Source organism: Acanthopagrus latus, chromosome 2 (assembly GCF_904848185.1).
Source record: "Acanthopagrus latus isolate v.2019 chromosome 2, fAcaLat1.1, whole genome shotgun sequence".
NCBI classification, from domain to species: Eukaryota; Metazoa; Chordata; class Actinopteri; order Spariformes; family Sparidae; genus Acanthopagrus; species Acanthopagrus latus.
This window is the reverse complement of record NC_051040.1, coordinates 24,635,163-24,651,466: the sequence shown is the minus strand read 5'-3', so window position 1 is coordinate 24,651,466 and position 16,304 is coordinate 24,635,163. Positions and strand designations below refer to the sequence as shown.

Sequence of the window (16,304 nt, the reverse complement as noted above, 5' to 3'; positions counted from 1 at the left end):
GAAAGTAATGCCAGTAAAAAAAAAACAAAAAAACAGTTTTATGAGCACTGGGAAAATCTGATTAAACAAAAATAACTTATAGCAGCACAGTATTACTACATTCTGCATACAATTAGCTAACTAACTCCCTGATATTTATCAGTTTTAAAAAAAAAGTAGACAGAACTGAAGTGTTGTTGATTAGGCTGCATAGAAGACAAGCATAATCCTTTCACTCTCTTTCTGTTTTCCTTTATCAGCGTGTCAGACATGTCAATAGTTGCTGGCGATATGTGATATATTTTTGAGTTTAAAGAACCTCTTTATTAATTTGGCGTTAATATACTAGGAAAGATCAAATCGGCTGATTTAACATCTCTTTTAATATATTGCATGTGACGACCAAGGACGTGGAAACAGCCAAATCCTCCAGAACCGAACTCATGGCTTTCAACGACAGAACAAATGCTGGGACGGGGAAAAATGTACTTTTATGCTCAGGGATCAAACAGAAAAACGGGAACAAGATTTAGCCCCCACAAAAAAGTGACCCCATGAAATATCATCTTATCTATAAAGCAATTCCAGTCTAAGCCACAAAGCAGTCATCAGGTACCCCTCTCTCCATGTCCCCTCTTACCCATCCTCATCATTCTGCCTGTTTTCTAGTTTATGTCTTCAGCTACTTATTGTCATTTTTTTCATTTAACCATATAACAACATATGAAGATGTGTGTTGGACTTTCATGAAGATGTTACTATGCGAACAGCAGTTCTACGCCTGCTGGTTGATATCGGCAGATTTCAGTCTCACGATCAGACAGACACCATTTCTAATCATTATTCCATCATGTATGTTCTTCTTTTTACATTGCCACATTGTCTTTGTGCTGTCATGTAATTAATCCGGCAACAACGTTTAATACCTGTCCATGCAGGAAAAGCATGAAAGGGTATTAGGGAGAGATTATGGAGAGAGAGGGGGCAACACATATTCCCAGAGACACAAGACTTTCCTTATTTTCTTTATTTGGACGAGCATCATTTATGAAAGAAAATCGCCGATTGTCAATTGCTAGATTTCACTGGAAAACCTTGTTAAAACTGAATTGATTATTTCTAGACAAAGAGGAGAATGGCATTAATGCATCCAGTATGTTACAGTTTGTTACGCAGAGAAACTCCCTTGAACACAGAGTGTGATTATCCATCTACATGTTTATAATTTGCAAACTGCAACTGATTTGAGTGCTGTTCAAAATATCAAAACAACTCAATTATTCAGTCTAGTGCCAGTGTATTTATTACATCAAGAGTTTTCTTTTGAAGCATCAGTGGCTCAAGAGAGTGCCCATCTTCTATAATAGCATCAGGAAGGTACATCTACATCAATACACAGCTATTATATCCATACGTTGGAATGTCTATAATGTGCTACAGATTTTATTTCCCTATTCATGTCACCATATCGTAGATACAACTGTAAGAGCTAGATCAGAGGCTGTAAATTTCATTGCTCTGTATTAGGCACAATAATCTGATTACTCCTTGCAGATATGGAAGAGGCTGAAAAAGGAATCAAGATTCCGATGAAGGCACACGCTGCTGTAGCTCCTGTTTCCCCATCTCACGTCTAATTTTGGGCAGAGTGAACAGTCACACACACATGCACACAAAGTTTTCCAGAAGTCTGAAATACTTTGTGTTTACCCATCTGTCTCTAATTTTCAGACCTCAGAGAGAGAGATAGCTCGGGGGGGGGGTTAAAAACAAAAATCGCCTCACAGTCTCTACTTTTCTTAGGGCTGTGCAAAGACAGGTAGCTGAGATGTTAGAAATATCCCTTAAACTTAAAAACCTCCTGCCATTCGCAGTGCACCCTTGTGACTGAACAAATAGTTCAAATTAAGAATAGGCAGCATGTTGCAGGCCTGTGCAAACACAAATCAACAAGGAAAAACACACTTGAGTGGAGATAAGAGTACAGGCTCTGCTGTTATAATGACAGTTAAGAGTGTCATGTCTTGAGTTTCAAATACATGTCCACATTAAAATCCAACGTCCAACTTTCCATTTGTCCAGCTTGTTTATAGAGGAGTTTGACTGGTGCAGAGGGACTGCAGTGAGCTTTACCTGATAGCTCTTGTGGAATTAGTTGGTCAAAGAAGGCAGATGAGATGAGATAAAACGCCAGGCCCAGGTGTAGACCATTTTAAGCTTCAAAACATCTTGTCTTTTCACACCAAGCCATGGCTGATTCCATTTCTGCCATTTAGTGCTGTATGATTAATCCTCCACATTCTCTTGGAGCAGCAGTGGCAGGACTCACAGTGTTTTTGTGGATCAACTGAGGAAGACCGAGTGCACTTTGAGAAGTTCACCTGGTTATAAAACAAAGCTCAAAGACTATCCGTGCGGGCGTGGCAGCTGTCACACACTCTGACTGGGTGGTCCCAGCCTCGGGAGGGCACAGGCCTGTTGTGTGTGGAGCAGCGGCCACACACACCCTGTCCACAGGCCCTGCAGTGGTGCTTGGACATTGCCGGGGTGAAGGTTTTAGAGCACTGGTGGCACTGAGTGATTTCTTGGTCAGGAACCCAGTAATCTGGCCGAGCCACATCCTTCACAAAACCTGGAGGCAATGAAAATATCCATGTGTGAACAGAAAATTCTTTGAAACCTCTATTTATCATCATAAGGAACTGACTTTTGGTTTCCTCTATTTTTTGGGCACTTAATTTTAAATAACAAAGAAACATTTGCTACATTTGAAAAGACATTTGCAGCCAGTGATGCCATTGGTGACTCACGAGGCGAAGACACATCTTTGCACTGTAAAAATAATAAATAATTGCTAATTACAATCATGCTCAACCATCTGACTCATCAAAAGCTGTTTGACACAGAGATAATGTGCAACCAGCTGCAGCGGACTCGCAAAATGTGTACAGTAAAATGCAGCTGCACTCACAGAGAGGGTAGTCGACAGCTGTGGTGACCATGTCCAGTGTAGACTGGGCCACCTCTGTCACCCTGCGAGCTATCAGACCACGAGGCTCCACCTTACACACTGAAAAAAAGAAAGAGTATTTACACGTGTGAGAGAAGGAAATAGACACATGTACAAGAAAATGTTTTTCTTTTCCCACAGTGCAGTCTGGAGTCTGAATCTCTTAAAGATATTTCATCCCAAGTCAAAGATACGTGTTTTTCCTCTCACCTGTACCGGTATTTATGTATTTAGATTGTTTTGGTATTTTTTCAAAATTTCTGTCCTCTCTTAAATATAATGGGATTAGCTGGCACTTGGCTTGTGGTGCTCAAAACTCGGCAGAAAAGTTTCAGAAATCATCACCTGGTTACTCAAGATATTCTACAGACCTTGTTGTTAGCAGTTCCACAGGAACTATTTTCTTTCCATATCATTGTGCAGGAGGAAGTGTGCATCTTGTAATGGACAAGAGACTAGCTAACAAAGCCAGCTAACAAAGCTAGCTTTTGTTAGAGCTCAGCCAAGGACAGCGCCATTAACGTTTACATCCCACACTATCACAAGCCTCTCATTCATGAGTAGATTCACGCTCCCTTTAACTTCACAGTTAAATCTGTGGAAAGAAACACATTACTACATTAAATTGCTCACAACAAATTCTGTTGATTATTTTGAGCAACCAGGGGCCTGTGTGTAAGAGTCACATAAAAAGCTGGCATCAGATGAAACATGCGTTTATGGATAAAAAATATTCTGAGCATGCATGTTTAATGCCGGTTTCCCTTTATAAATCACCATCCAATAAAATATCCCTTTTGCTGGCCCTATGTAACAGCCACACTTTCCTGTAAATAGTAAGTGAAATGGCTCTAATTAATTTTCATTCACACTGACGGCATAAAGAAAAAAAAAAAGTTGTCTGACATAAACAGGATGCCAAAAGCGCACAGCCAAGGTGTAGAGGAAGGAGGATGCGCAGCCCGCCCACCTCCATGAGAAACTGGCAGGAATTAGCAGAGAATCCCTTCTGAGTGAAGTCGGGGTGGAGCGGGACACTGTTGTGAAAGACGGACTATGACTCAGGTAGTGTCATCATTCTTCCCTAGTTTGAATGAGATCACCATTCACATTTAAGTTGTGTTCAAACATTTGTTTACACAAATAAACTATATAGTTTCTATCATTTTAAGTTGCTGAGTGTTGGTGCTGTAGCTGAACATGCAAGCTAAATGCTGAACGCGTCCAGCATTACATCGCCATCACACTGCAAGTGGTCAGCGGGATAAGTGGAAAGAAATAGGACTTGTTTAATGTGACTGTGAAGCTGTACGTTGAAATATATTGATATTATAATTATGCTGTTTGAAACTGATAACCAGTGGACCATTATCTCACCAAAAGCTCAGCACAATGAACAGATGATAAAAATATATGAAACGATGAAATTGTATCTACAAACATCAGCTGAAACTTAATTCCTCCTATTCTATGTTATTTTTCATGACAATAAATCACATTACATGAAGTATTGATTAATTGCTACAACATTTTTAAAGGGGTTATCATGCTTCAAAATACATCTTAGTTTGAAATCATGAAATCCTGTTTTGTTTGTTTGTGTGTGTATTTGTCAAACAGTTGTTGGATGGATCAGATTCTATTTGCATTTGCACATAAACCCCTCACATATTATAGGTAAGGAGTCATGTTTCCGATTTATTTTACACATAGGTCTCAAATTCAAACTGTCTCTGTTATATCCTTCTGCCATCAGAGTTGCAGTTTCTTATTTCTCCAGTTTATGTGCATACGCATGGGTCCTCTGTTGGAGGACTGCACTTCACCCATCATGTTTGTTATTTATAATTACGAAAAAGTTCCGTATACCTTCTTTTGTGCGTATGCAATGTTAATAACGAGGCCCCAGGTCATGATTTGTGAAAAGAGAGATTGCTGTTGTGTTTTTCAAAAGTATTTTTGGCACCACAAGCTGAGTGCTATCTAAGCTTCTTCATATTTGAGAACAGGCAGATATCTCTATGGCCGTTATCTCCAAACTTGGCTATTACACCAAAACAATCTTGATGTATAAATAGCTCTAGAGGTAAGAGGAAAATGTTTAATTTTGATTTCAGTGTGCACTGTCCCTTTAAACATTCAGAGCTATGGCTATATGACTGTCTGTAAATCAACTGAACACATTTATGATCATTTCTTATACATCCACTGGTTGGAGGTGTCTCACCCTGGCTGTTGGTGTCAGCTGGTCCTCCCTGTCGGTAGCAGGCCTTACACACCCTGACAGGACCGCTGCCCCAGCCTCTCTCTGGCACGGGCATCCTGTGGCTGGAGCAGGGATGGCAGAAACCCTCGCCGCATGATCGACAGTGGTGTTTCCTTTCTGCCTCTGCGAACACCTTCTCACAGCCATGACATGCCTGATGGGGAGAGGAGGATCCAATGATGGAAGGAAAGACATGCTAACAGTCTTAGTGCAGGCACTAAGTGAACAGTCTGTTCAAAGATGTCAAACTTCAGTGTGTTTTTTTTCTTCAAAATTTCCCAAATGAGAGATGTGAATTTCAGCAGTAATCCTTGTTATCTGAATGGTTTTGCAGTGTTTGTTCTCGACTTCAGCTATTCATACTCACAGTGATCTCTGTGTTGGGTCTCCAGTATGGTGGCGCTACCTGATCAGTGAGCCAGGCAGTGACAGCTTTAGTGGGGCCTGTGCTGTACTCTGACACTGACTGGATCATGTAGTTCATCCCATCCAGTACCCTCTGGGCCGCGTTTTGATGGGACGATAGAAACATGTCCGACTGAAAGAATGAAGAGGGGTGAAAAAATGCACAAACTTAAACAAGGAGTGCACATAGTTTTATATTAAATGAGAGAAGTGAAGGAGAGAGGAACTCAGAGAACTCGGTTGGAGAAATTAGATTGATTGAAAAATCAATTAATTAATAATCAACCAATAAATGACTCCCCCGGGAGCAGTGATAAATGCTTCAAATATATCAGTGGTGGGATCTCGGTCTCTAAGGTGAAGATAACTGCACACCAAACTTAATGCAAGATGTTGTCTTGTCAGTGTGTCAGTGTCTTAACTCAATCAGTGTTACCCAAAGCCCAACATAAAACCTTCTTGTTTTGTCCACATCCCAAAGATATACAGTTGAATGTCATGGAGGAGTAAAGAAACCAGAAAACATTCACATTTGAGGAACTGGAATCAGAGAACTTTGCTTGATAATCAAAATATATGGTCATTAATTTAACAGTTGACAAGTAATCAATTATTTCTTTCAGCTCTAATGGCTATGCAAGCTAACTCTGCATAATCTCATCCAACAGATGCCTTAACAAACAGTTCACTACTCAGCACTTTTGTAATGGAACCAGAAACTGGAGAAAGGTGGAGTACTCACCCCCTCCCAGACATGCTTGACCTCAGATCGCACCACGCTGCTCTCAGGGTCCTGGTTGCCCATCCAGTACTGTCTGCTGCGGTAGATTACACCACAGCTAGCACACTCCAACACATAGCTGAGAGGGAGGTGGAGAGATAACATGAGATGGCTGGATGAAAGGCAATAAAAAGGTGTGTGTGTGTGGGATCACGTACCCTGACCAGGCATATTTGGCAAGTCCAAACCATGGGTTTTCATTGGAAGCTGACGTCTTGGGGATGACAATCACCTCCCTGCCTCCTTCATAGCACCGCTGGACACATGAGACATAACACACAGTAAATCATTTAAAAAATGCTTGAAAAAAATGTATGTGTTATTTTTTTGAGAACAGCATGTAAAGGATGATCAGTAGATTGTCAAGGGAACAAAACACATCATTAGGAAAAGCAGCACAAAAGCTGGAACCAAATTATCAACATTACATTTTGAACTGGGTCCCACTGAACCTGAACTAGCAGACAGGGTCAGTCTTACCTTACAGATGAGGACCTTGTTGTTGTACTGGTGTGCATACTGGCACAGTCCATCAGCCGAGTGGGGGACCCTGTCTCTCAGATGGTTCATTCCATTTTTACACCGAATGCTGGAGACGAGACAGAAAACCAAACGTTTCAATCCAACATGACAGACAGTGATGATCAGTCGGTGACGGGGGGATCTTTTATAAAAGTCTGAAGGATGTGTACCGTCCATTAATCCAGGACTGAATCCCTTCGGAACCACTTTTGTGATTTCTCACACTCACTCACACTTCTCTCATCTTTCCATGACGAGGACACACAAAGAATAGGGGGACTCACATTTTCCCTTTCCAAAAATATGGAAAACACATCAGGTTTTATGCGTCCCAGTGGGGAGACAGTTAACGTCCACAAGAACAACAACAGATTTCTGCTTTAAGGGAATCAATTCCAGCTCAGTGATTCAGACAGAGACAACTAGAAGAGTTCTGTGTGTTTATGTTTCCATCTGGGTATAAAAGCCTTTAAATACTGCATGAAGATTCTGAGGAGGGATGTTCCCTAGCTCCCTAAAAAACTAGTGTTTTAAGTAAATAAAATTACATTTGGACAAAAACCTTCAAGATCCCTACTAAACAGACCTCAGACTGCTGTGAATAATAATCTGGATTGCATATGTTTTTTCCCCAAAAAAACTGTATAACAAATACAAACCAAAAGAAATACATAAACGGAAATAACATTTCAAGGGATGCAGAACAAGAACCTGCAAATGCTGAGGTTTTGACCATGGGGAGACTGACAATAGAGTAAAAAATGCTTTTAGTCCAAATGACCATCTCACCTGTTTCCAAGTCTTCAAGGCTAAATGAATGACAGGGAAGAAGAGGAGAAAAGGGCTGCTCATACAGTCTCCAACATAGGAGAACTGTAAGATTTGGAGCTCAATATTAAAATAAGATTAAAATAATCCCAGGTTTGTTAGTTATCTAAAATAAAGTTTGACATAATATAGGGATTATTTTCATCCCATTGATTTTTTCCAATATAATATTAAGTTTGCATCTACATACTTTTAATCTTATCTAAAAGCTATGAAAAGGGATTTGGGAACCAAATGAGAATGCACTGAGCACCATATGCAATGAGAATTTTAACTTTCCACTGGTATAAAAGAGTAAAATGCCTCGTTGATGACAATATGACCTGATTTATTTGTTTGTTGACTCCAACTGAACATCTGGAATGGAGAAAGACTGATGACAAAAAAAAGAAACTGAGTAGCCATTTGAAACTTACTTGCAGCTGAGGCACACAGCAGAGCAGGTGAAGTACTCGTCTGGAAAGAAGGAGTATGGGGTCATCTTGTCATCTGACAGTTCCCCACAGAAACGCTCACTTAGTGCCTAAGGAAACATAACAAGGAAGCCAAAGAAGGATGAGAGAGGACAAAACGGGCTAGGAAACAAAATAGGAGTGGAGACCACAAGACTAACATTGAGCAAAACATTTGTGAGCTCCCTGTTAGATTTATCTAGAATTCCACTTCTTCCACCACTTACTTCCAGAGCATGAAACACTATCCCGGGCTGACGAGGGGAGCGTGTGTGAGTGTTCTTGACTTGCTGCTTGACGGCTTCAAGCAACCTGCTGTAGTCAGTGGGAGGTGTGATGGTCTGAGTGCCTACATACTGCACTGAGCTAAAGGCCTGTGTCCCCAAACCCAGGTCGTGAAAACGCTTCTGGAGCAGTGTGTCAGCGTGGCCAGCCACCTTAGAATCTATGGGGAGAAAAAGCAAAGAATCTTTAGGTGAACCGCAGTGACCATTGAAGAAGAGATTAAAACTGAGGTGTGTGTTTGTGATCATTTAAAGTGCACGCATGCAATTCAGTGTAATACCCTCCCCTACCATGACCAAGCAACTGGGTGTGTGTCGTCTCCTGAAAGACAATAACGGCTGGCCCAAGAGAGGAAAGGGGCACGTCTAGACCACAGCGGCTGGAGAGGGCCCTGAGCTCCGGGGTGAAATGCTTCAGGTAGGCCCCTGAGGCGCTGCTCAGGAACAGGAACATGTCGTTGTGGAGGCGCTCTGCCCGTGTGCGATACACTACAATATCAGACACCGCCAATACCTGGAAAACGAGAGAGTACATATATGTATATATATGTATATATAGAGAGAGCTAAGACAGAAGTAACATCTATAACATTTACTAAAAAAGCAACACGTGTGGTGAAATTACAGTGCAAGCTTGGGCTGGTCAATAACTCATTATGATAAAGTTATCATGATATGCAACTGTACATTATTTTAGATTTTTGATATCGTTATATCTTGACATGTCATATGTGTTGTCTTTTCCTGGTTTTAAAGGCTGAATTACAGGAAAGTGATTACATTTTCTGCACTTCACAGACTGTTCTACTTATTCTAATACTTGCCTTTACCCACTTAATCATTACTGATGGTTTTCAAAAATATCACTCTGTTAATATTTGTGAAAGTACCAACAATCTTCTCATAAGTATACGTTACCCTAAGTAACCCTGTCCAAGTATAAGCATAGAGAGAAGTTCACAAGGAAGACGTGTCACATTTTAGTCACTTTGAACACATAAAATCTTAAAGCATCTTAAAAGACTGCAGCATCTATACTGTGGACACAGAGTATCACAAGGCCTTGTGGCAATGCTGAGCTGGACCTCAGGCTATGGAGACACTGTAATACAATTAAGGGACATTTAAAAAAATGTATAGGGCCTGTCAATGATTGCTTAAAACCTATTGGTCTGTCTCACAACAAATCGCATTTGCCTCAACATATCTTATCAAATGTTTTGCTAGTTCCGACAAAACCAACCAGCAAAATTACCTTTAGCAGCAGCCGCATTCTCTGGTTCTGATTGACTGCCGCTCCCAGCAGGCCCTCAGTATCTAGGGCGACCAGGCTGAGGCTGGGGTCATACGCAGCCCACACTCCCACCGTACAGGAACTGGGGGACTTGGAGGTGTAGAAAACACTCTCACCACCGAACAGGATGTGATTGAGGGTATGGGACTTGCCATCACCGGTGTTGCCAAAGATGGAGAGGACCTTGACCCCTGCCGTGTCCCCGCAGCCGAGTCTGTCCACGAATTCAGACTCGTCGCGGACCTGGGGAGAGAAAGGGGGGGCGGCGGTAATGAACAGAGGATGGATTGCTGAGCTGTCTGAACATGATGTAATAAGCACCCCGCTGACTTCATTGAATCAAGGGAAAACCTTATTGAATTTGTGTGAACAATAGTCAGTCTTGGACGAAAAGGAGCCTTAACATATGACCAAGGCAAGAACTGGGTTATGTTTCTCTTACAGTCTCTGACACCGTTCACACCCAGTGCAGAAACATGTCTTTAAATAAAGACTGTGCTCATTGCCGCTGAGCGTTGAAGTCTCTTAGGACAAACTGTATGTGTGTACATCGCAGGCTAATCAGGTGAGTATATAAATATTCATTACCGCCTGCACTTTGTACTGCTGTAACAACAATACAATGAGAGGGTGCCTCCCTGTGGGTCAGCTGTGCTGTATGACTCACCGGGGACTTTCCGAATGAGGAACACATTCGCTGCTCTGCCTCCCTCTGTTACAACTCTTACCTGTATTCTTAAGGTGTCACGAGCCCTTGTTAGCGAAAACGTATCTACAGGCTAAACAGGATGCACGTCACGGGTAGATATCTACAGTCACATCACGAAAGCGTGTCAAATTTGTCACAAGCTAATTTCGGAGCGTTAAAAAGAATAACATATCCTGGTGCTTTGCGAGCTAATGGAGCTCATGTATCAGTAGTGTAGCTGTGTCAGTGACAACAGACAGTTCAGGTGGCTTGCACTGTAATGTGTGTGGTCCCCTTCTCCTTAGCTTAGCAGCTACATGCTAGCAGCTGCTAGCTCTGTTGACGTTAGCTAACTTTACCTGCAGGTTCTCGAGTTCATCCACCAGCAGGAAGCTCCGGACTCCGTCGGGACGCTCCTCCGCCTTCACCGGGCCGATAGATATACTCTCCATTTCTTTCATTAGTATATCGGACATCGTTGTGTCAATTATTTAAGCCATAACTGTAGCGGCGAAAAGCAAAGCGAAAGTTCAACATGACTGCTGTTCATCTGTCGATCACAACATGAGCGCGTGTGTACGGCCGCCGCTGAGGGAGGAGCCAGCCAGTGACGTCAGACGCATTGTGTGTACGTTTTGGGCAGCGTGTTGTCCGGTACATCAGCACCACCCTGTGGTCAAAATGCGGAATAACACAGGCACTGCCATTCAATAAACTTCAAAAAAATAAATAAATAAATAAATAAATAAAAATCAGAGGCTTAAAAAAAAAGAGCATAAAATCAGATGAGATGATAAACTCAAATTCCCATGAGTTACGTGTGTTTTCTGCAACATATTTTTTGAAGCTTGGATAAATAATGCAAATAAAAACATTTCTTAAGTCCAGATATTTCTTTCACCTCGGAAAATCACGAAACACCAACTAATTCATAATCTCAGCATTGCACAAGAAATCAAAGTTTCCTTTCAACTGACAGAGTGTTTTATTGGGGCAGTGCTGCCATGTTAGAGCTGCTTGCTAATGTTCATTAAATATTTGTTAGCACAGATCTATAAATATCACATGTCACTGAATGGCTTCAGAGCGGCGCCACTGCTGCTAACATGACATGGAGAGAGAAATTCCAGCATTGCTGCTCGTACAGTCCTGGCTGAGCTCATTCCTTTTCTTGAATCCTTCCTGACTTAATTCCTTGATTGCTTCCTTGATTGCTTCCCCACTCTCTTACTCGCTTCCCCACATGCAAAGGATTAAATTGAAGTTTGGGGCAGTTTAAATCAATACTTATGGTCGAACTAGGCCTGTAGTAGAAGGCATCCATGTGCATGTAAGGTAATTATACAGTTTACAGGCAAGGCGGGATGCAAGCAGGGCAAGAAAGGAACTGAAGAAGGAATTACACCTAAAGGGTGTAGGGGGTGAGAAGATTGGAGAGGGTCCCAGCCTTTTTTTCCAGGCTCAACCATGAGAGACAAATGTCTGAAAGAATCAATTATAGGCCTACTCCCAACCCATCGCCCCTGATTAATGAATAATTAAAGCTGCTCAGTGCGAGGCTACCTAGCATAGATAATATAAGATTAACCATGGGCCTATCAACATAATGTAAAGTTATGCAGACACAACGTCTCTTAATTTAGCCTAAATTAGATTGAATAGACTTGTCGCTGAGGGGTTAATAGCCTTCAATCTAATCTATCATCCAAGTTTTCACTATAGTGGAATAAAGATGACCACCTATAATGTTTGCTGTATGTTTAGGGGAAATTAAGTAATGCCTTAATGAGTATATTATTGTCATTGTTCTTCTATATCAGTTGTTCCCTATGACAACAGGTAAAGTGATACCTGGGCCATACACCACTAAATCTAGATTGCTTTTGCAATGCATGAATGTGAAGACTATAATAACTGAATTATTCATACATTTTATTTTCTCATTAGAATTTATTTATCACCAGCCTTCAGTGTGGCATGCAGGCTATCCATCAAATTGCCACTACTGTGATGTGATGCAATTTTGGGACAAGCCAGTGCAGACTGGAGCCCGTCCTCATCATCCACACGAGCAGCACTGCATAAGAGACAGTAGCACCCTCAGACTGACAGACAGTCCTGCGAACCAACCTCCACATAACTGTAGACGGTTTTTTTTTCTTTTCTTTTCTTTCTTTTTTTTTTTTTTTAATTCTTAAATAAAAATTCGGATCTGGGGGATGGCTTTGCCCTTACAAGTCCGAGGCGGGACTGTAGGGCCACTTAAAACCGCTACCCCCGCCGGTACTTGTAGTGCGCCCCTCCTCGGCATGTCTCATGTTGACATGCGTAAAAAACTACACTTCCCCAAAGCTGTCACGGAGCGCTCCCGCCTGCCATTGGCTGCCCGCTCCAGCCGCAGCCCCAGAGAATGAATGAAATTGAAATAGCTGCTACATTACATGTACAATACCGGGCTCTGCAGTGTTGCATTCTATCATACTATATCAAAATGGCCACAGCGGTACAGAACCCCCTCAAATCGTAAGTACAACACGTTTCCTGAGCGCTTTGCGCCTTTTCTTTTTGTGCATGCTGTCAGTGCAATTTGAGAGCCTTAAAATTCCCTGATATTTCTCAGCATGGACACATCTATAGATGCAATGCATACAGCACAGATAGGGAGAGAGATAATGTCAGCGGATACGATTAAGCCTTAAAGAAAAGTTCTATTTTTTAAGCTGACGCGGGGGGGAGGCGGTTCTGCTTATTTTATTTTGGCATGAGGGGATTGCTGTGCGCTCCGATCGTATAATTATTTTGCCTGAGCCAACAGCAGCGTGTGTGCAGGGATATGGAGGAATGCTGGAGGTAGATTTGGGTGACCCGGTATGTCCCTTGCCAGCGTAGCCAGCCAAGATCACGGTCAAAGCCAGGCTGGAGAGCGAGGCTGGCCGGGAGGCAGGGAGCTTAGATGGCTTTACAGTACCTGTGAGCACATTTTATATTCATTTAATTTATTCATTTTTAAAAAAAATTTTGGACAGAGAGGGGGGTAAACAGGTAGGCAGGATGGAGCTCGCTGCTCGGGGTTTTTGGGCTGCAGCGTTACCTCTCCAGCCGGACCTCTCGGAGACAGGCTGCAGGCTGAGGTAAATACGCTGCTGCACGGCTCCAACTCCGAGACTTGCTTTCATCTCCAGCAGCGCCTGGAATCAAACCCAAAGCAAAAAAACAAACAAAAAGAAAAACCCGCATTCATTTATTCTGGCATTCATTTTTAACTTATGGGTCTTAAAACGGATGGACTTTCACCCGTAATGATCCTCTTTGTGCAGCTTTTTTTTGCGGGGGTCTTTTTGTGTGTGTGATTTTTTTTTTCTGAGACTGGTTTCAGCGGAATGCAGACGCCTGCTGCCCGCCTGGGCTCCCGGCCAAAAAGGTGGCTGATGTGCGTCTGTCAGCGGGTACTCGCACAGATCTCACCGAAAACATTACAACAACAGCAACAACTAAAAACCCCAACACAATTGCTCCAATATAAATACACAACCGTGGAGTGTTTGGGGCGCACAAAAGATCCAGCTTAGGCAGTTTGAAACAAAGAAAAGTCACAGACCTGTGTGCGAAAACGGGGGCGCACAGCGGATGCTGCACAGGTTTCACCTGAGCGGGGATACAGACAGCCTGCCTGCCTGCCTGCCTGCCTGCCTGTCTGTCTGTCTGTCTGTCTGTCAGCCTCTCCGACAGGCAGACACAGGCGACATTTCGTGCAATTCCGTGTACGACTGGCCCGTACGTGCCTGCTTTGAAGAGCACTTCACAGGAGAGAGGAGAACTGGAATGGCACTGGCTGGCAAACTGTGCGCTGCCCCGATTGACTGTGAAGCTATTTTAGTTGTTTTTGGCCAAATGCGTTTTTACTCATACCAAAGCACACTCCTCGGAAACAGAAAACTTAGCAGGCAAGATGAATTACGCCAAGGTGTAATTACATTCTAATAAGATTCTATTCAGTGATGTTGTGATGATGGCACAGGAAGGGACAGGTGGACAGGAGGCAATGTGGGACCTCTCCTCTCCTCTCTTCTTCCCTCCCCTCATCTCATCTCATCTCCTCTCTCCTTCCCTTCCCTTCCCTCCTCTCCTCTCCTCTCCTCTCCTCTCCTCTCCTCTCCCTTCCCTCCCCTCCTCTCCTCTCCTCTCCTCTCCTCGACTCTCCTCTCCTCTATGTGATGCTCACCCAAGCAGAGCCAAAGTGTGGCCGGATTGCTCCCAGAGGCCCTCACTGACACCATGTCGAGGGGATTAAATCGACTGATTTGCATTGGATATATACCGATGTGGTGCCAGGACCGAGAGGAGATGAGGTTGCGGTGGCAGGGAGAGAATAGGACGAGGGAAAGAGGAGAAGGAGCAGAAAGTGAGGGATTTAAATTTTAAAAAGAAGAGGCTCGGGGTGTGTAACTAATGAACTGCAGCGCCCAATTTTCCACGGTGGTCTTACGTTGAGGTTCAGCGCTTGAAGTTAGACAAAAGAGGGGAAGTGATGTCACTGGAACAAAGCAACAAAGTTGTATGAGAAAGTTAAAGATGAATTAAATTTTTCATACACAACGCAAGATTGTGTAATGGCATTTGTTGTAATTCCCTTAGCTCACACACACACACACACACACACACACACACACACACACACACACACACACACACACACACACACACACACAAACAAAAGCTATAAGACGAATGAATAAATGATAATCAAGTCACAAAAATAAACTATTCATGGGGGAGCGTTGAGGACGAGTTGACAGCCCGAGGGTAAGGAGCTGCTCTGTAGTCTGGTGGTACGGTGGCAGATACTCCTGTATCTGTTGGCACAGGGCAGTAGTCTGTTGGTATCCTGTGGACTCACCCCAATCGACAGGATTGGGTCCTGCACGGATGCTGTCACACACCTGACTCTCTGAGCGGCAGCAAAGCTGAAGGTATCTGTTGCACAGGGCCGCAGGAAATCAACGCTGCCTTTAAAATCTCACCTGCCGTATGGCTGCCATGCTTCCGCGGTGCTGTTTTAACTGCGCTCCATTTACCGCGCTTTGGAAACAAGTCCTGGTAATTAGCATGTCCACAAAACAAACTGTCTCACAAATTAGAGGCCAAACAACGGGCAGGATTTTTGTGCAGTTTTTGTCCCTACTAATAGGGTGGCTGAGCGCACACCAGTGACGATTGTTGCCCATCACCCAGCCGAGACTTGCTGTGTACAATGCAGTGTGATAACCAGTGTGTGTGTATGTGTGTATGTGTGTGTGGTTGGAAGTACAGTGGAAGGTTCATTTGTGTGCAATGAATCTACTGGGCATTTCTCTACCAGCCCTCTCTCGCTCTCTCTCTCTCTCTCTCTCTCTCTCTCTCTCTCTCTCTCTCTCTCTCTCTCTCTCCCTCCACTGGATTAGAGACTAGCTTAATCTCTCTTTCTCTGCTCCTCCTCTCCTCTCCTCTTATTCCCTCCCTGTCCTCCCATCACCCCTGCTGCCCCGTCTCCCACGTTCCCTCCCTCCTTCTTCATCACTTTCTCCATCCATCACTCCTTCTCTCGCCCATCTCCCTTTTGTTCAGCCATTTCCTCCCTGTCTCGCTCGCCATCTCTTTCTCTCTCCTTGTTTTTTTTTTTTTTTTTTTTTCCCATTTTCCTTCTTTTTCAGCCTCAAACCATCTGAGCCCTCCAAGTCGCTTACCCTCAACCACCCACCCCCTCCCCCGCCCTCCCCCCCTCCACCCTGGTTCTTTACATTGTGAATCAAAGCATG

General features: G+C 43.2%; 2 protein-coding genes across 6 annotated transcripts in view; one reads left to right on the top strand and one right to left on the bottom strand.

Annotated features, from left to right (window-relative positions):
- Positions 1-990: 990 nt before the first annotated feature.
- Positions 991-11,108, bottom strand: si:ch211-11n16.2 (zinc finger FYVE domain-containing protein 1). Its single transcript, XM_037074101.1, has 12 exons — positions 10,869-11,108; positions 9,783-10,064; positions 8,819-9,041; positions 8,471-8,688; positions 8,208-8,314; positions 6,922-7,030; positions 6,600-6,697; positions 6,403-6,520; positions 5,623-5,793; positions 5,217-5,409; positions 2,951-3,049; positions 991-2,611 (listed from the first exon to the last, which is right to left on the bottom strand). Exons 1-12 carry the CDS (start codon positions 10,983-10,985, stop codon positions 2,379-2,381), a joined length of 1,968 nt encoding a protein of 655 aa, XP_036929996.1. The 5' UTR covers positions 10,986-11,108; the 3' UTR covers positions 991-2,378.
- Positions 11,109-11,227: 119 nt separating this feature from the next.
- The window catches only part of dpf1 (D4, zinc and double PHD fingers family 1), a 43,871-nt gene continuing 38,794 nt past the window's right edge, over positions 11,228-16,304 (top strand). For 3 of the 5 annotated variants that reach the window (XR_005070629.1, XM_037074152.1, XM_037074114.1), the window contains exon 1: positions 11,228-13,032. Coding sequence is in view for 4 of the 5 variants with exons in the window: in XM_037074152.1 (XP_036930047.1) it covers positions 12,920-13,032 (113 nt within the window). In the remaining variant the exon portion in view is untranslated. Of the gene's footprint in view, positions 13,033-13,090; positions 13,480-13,541; positions 13,641-16,304 lie in introns of those variants that run through there. The other 2 variants (XM_037074141.1, XM_037074131.1) reach the window with 2 other exon arrangements.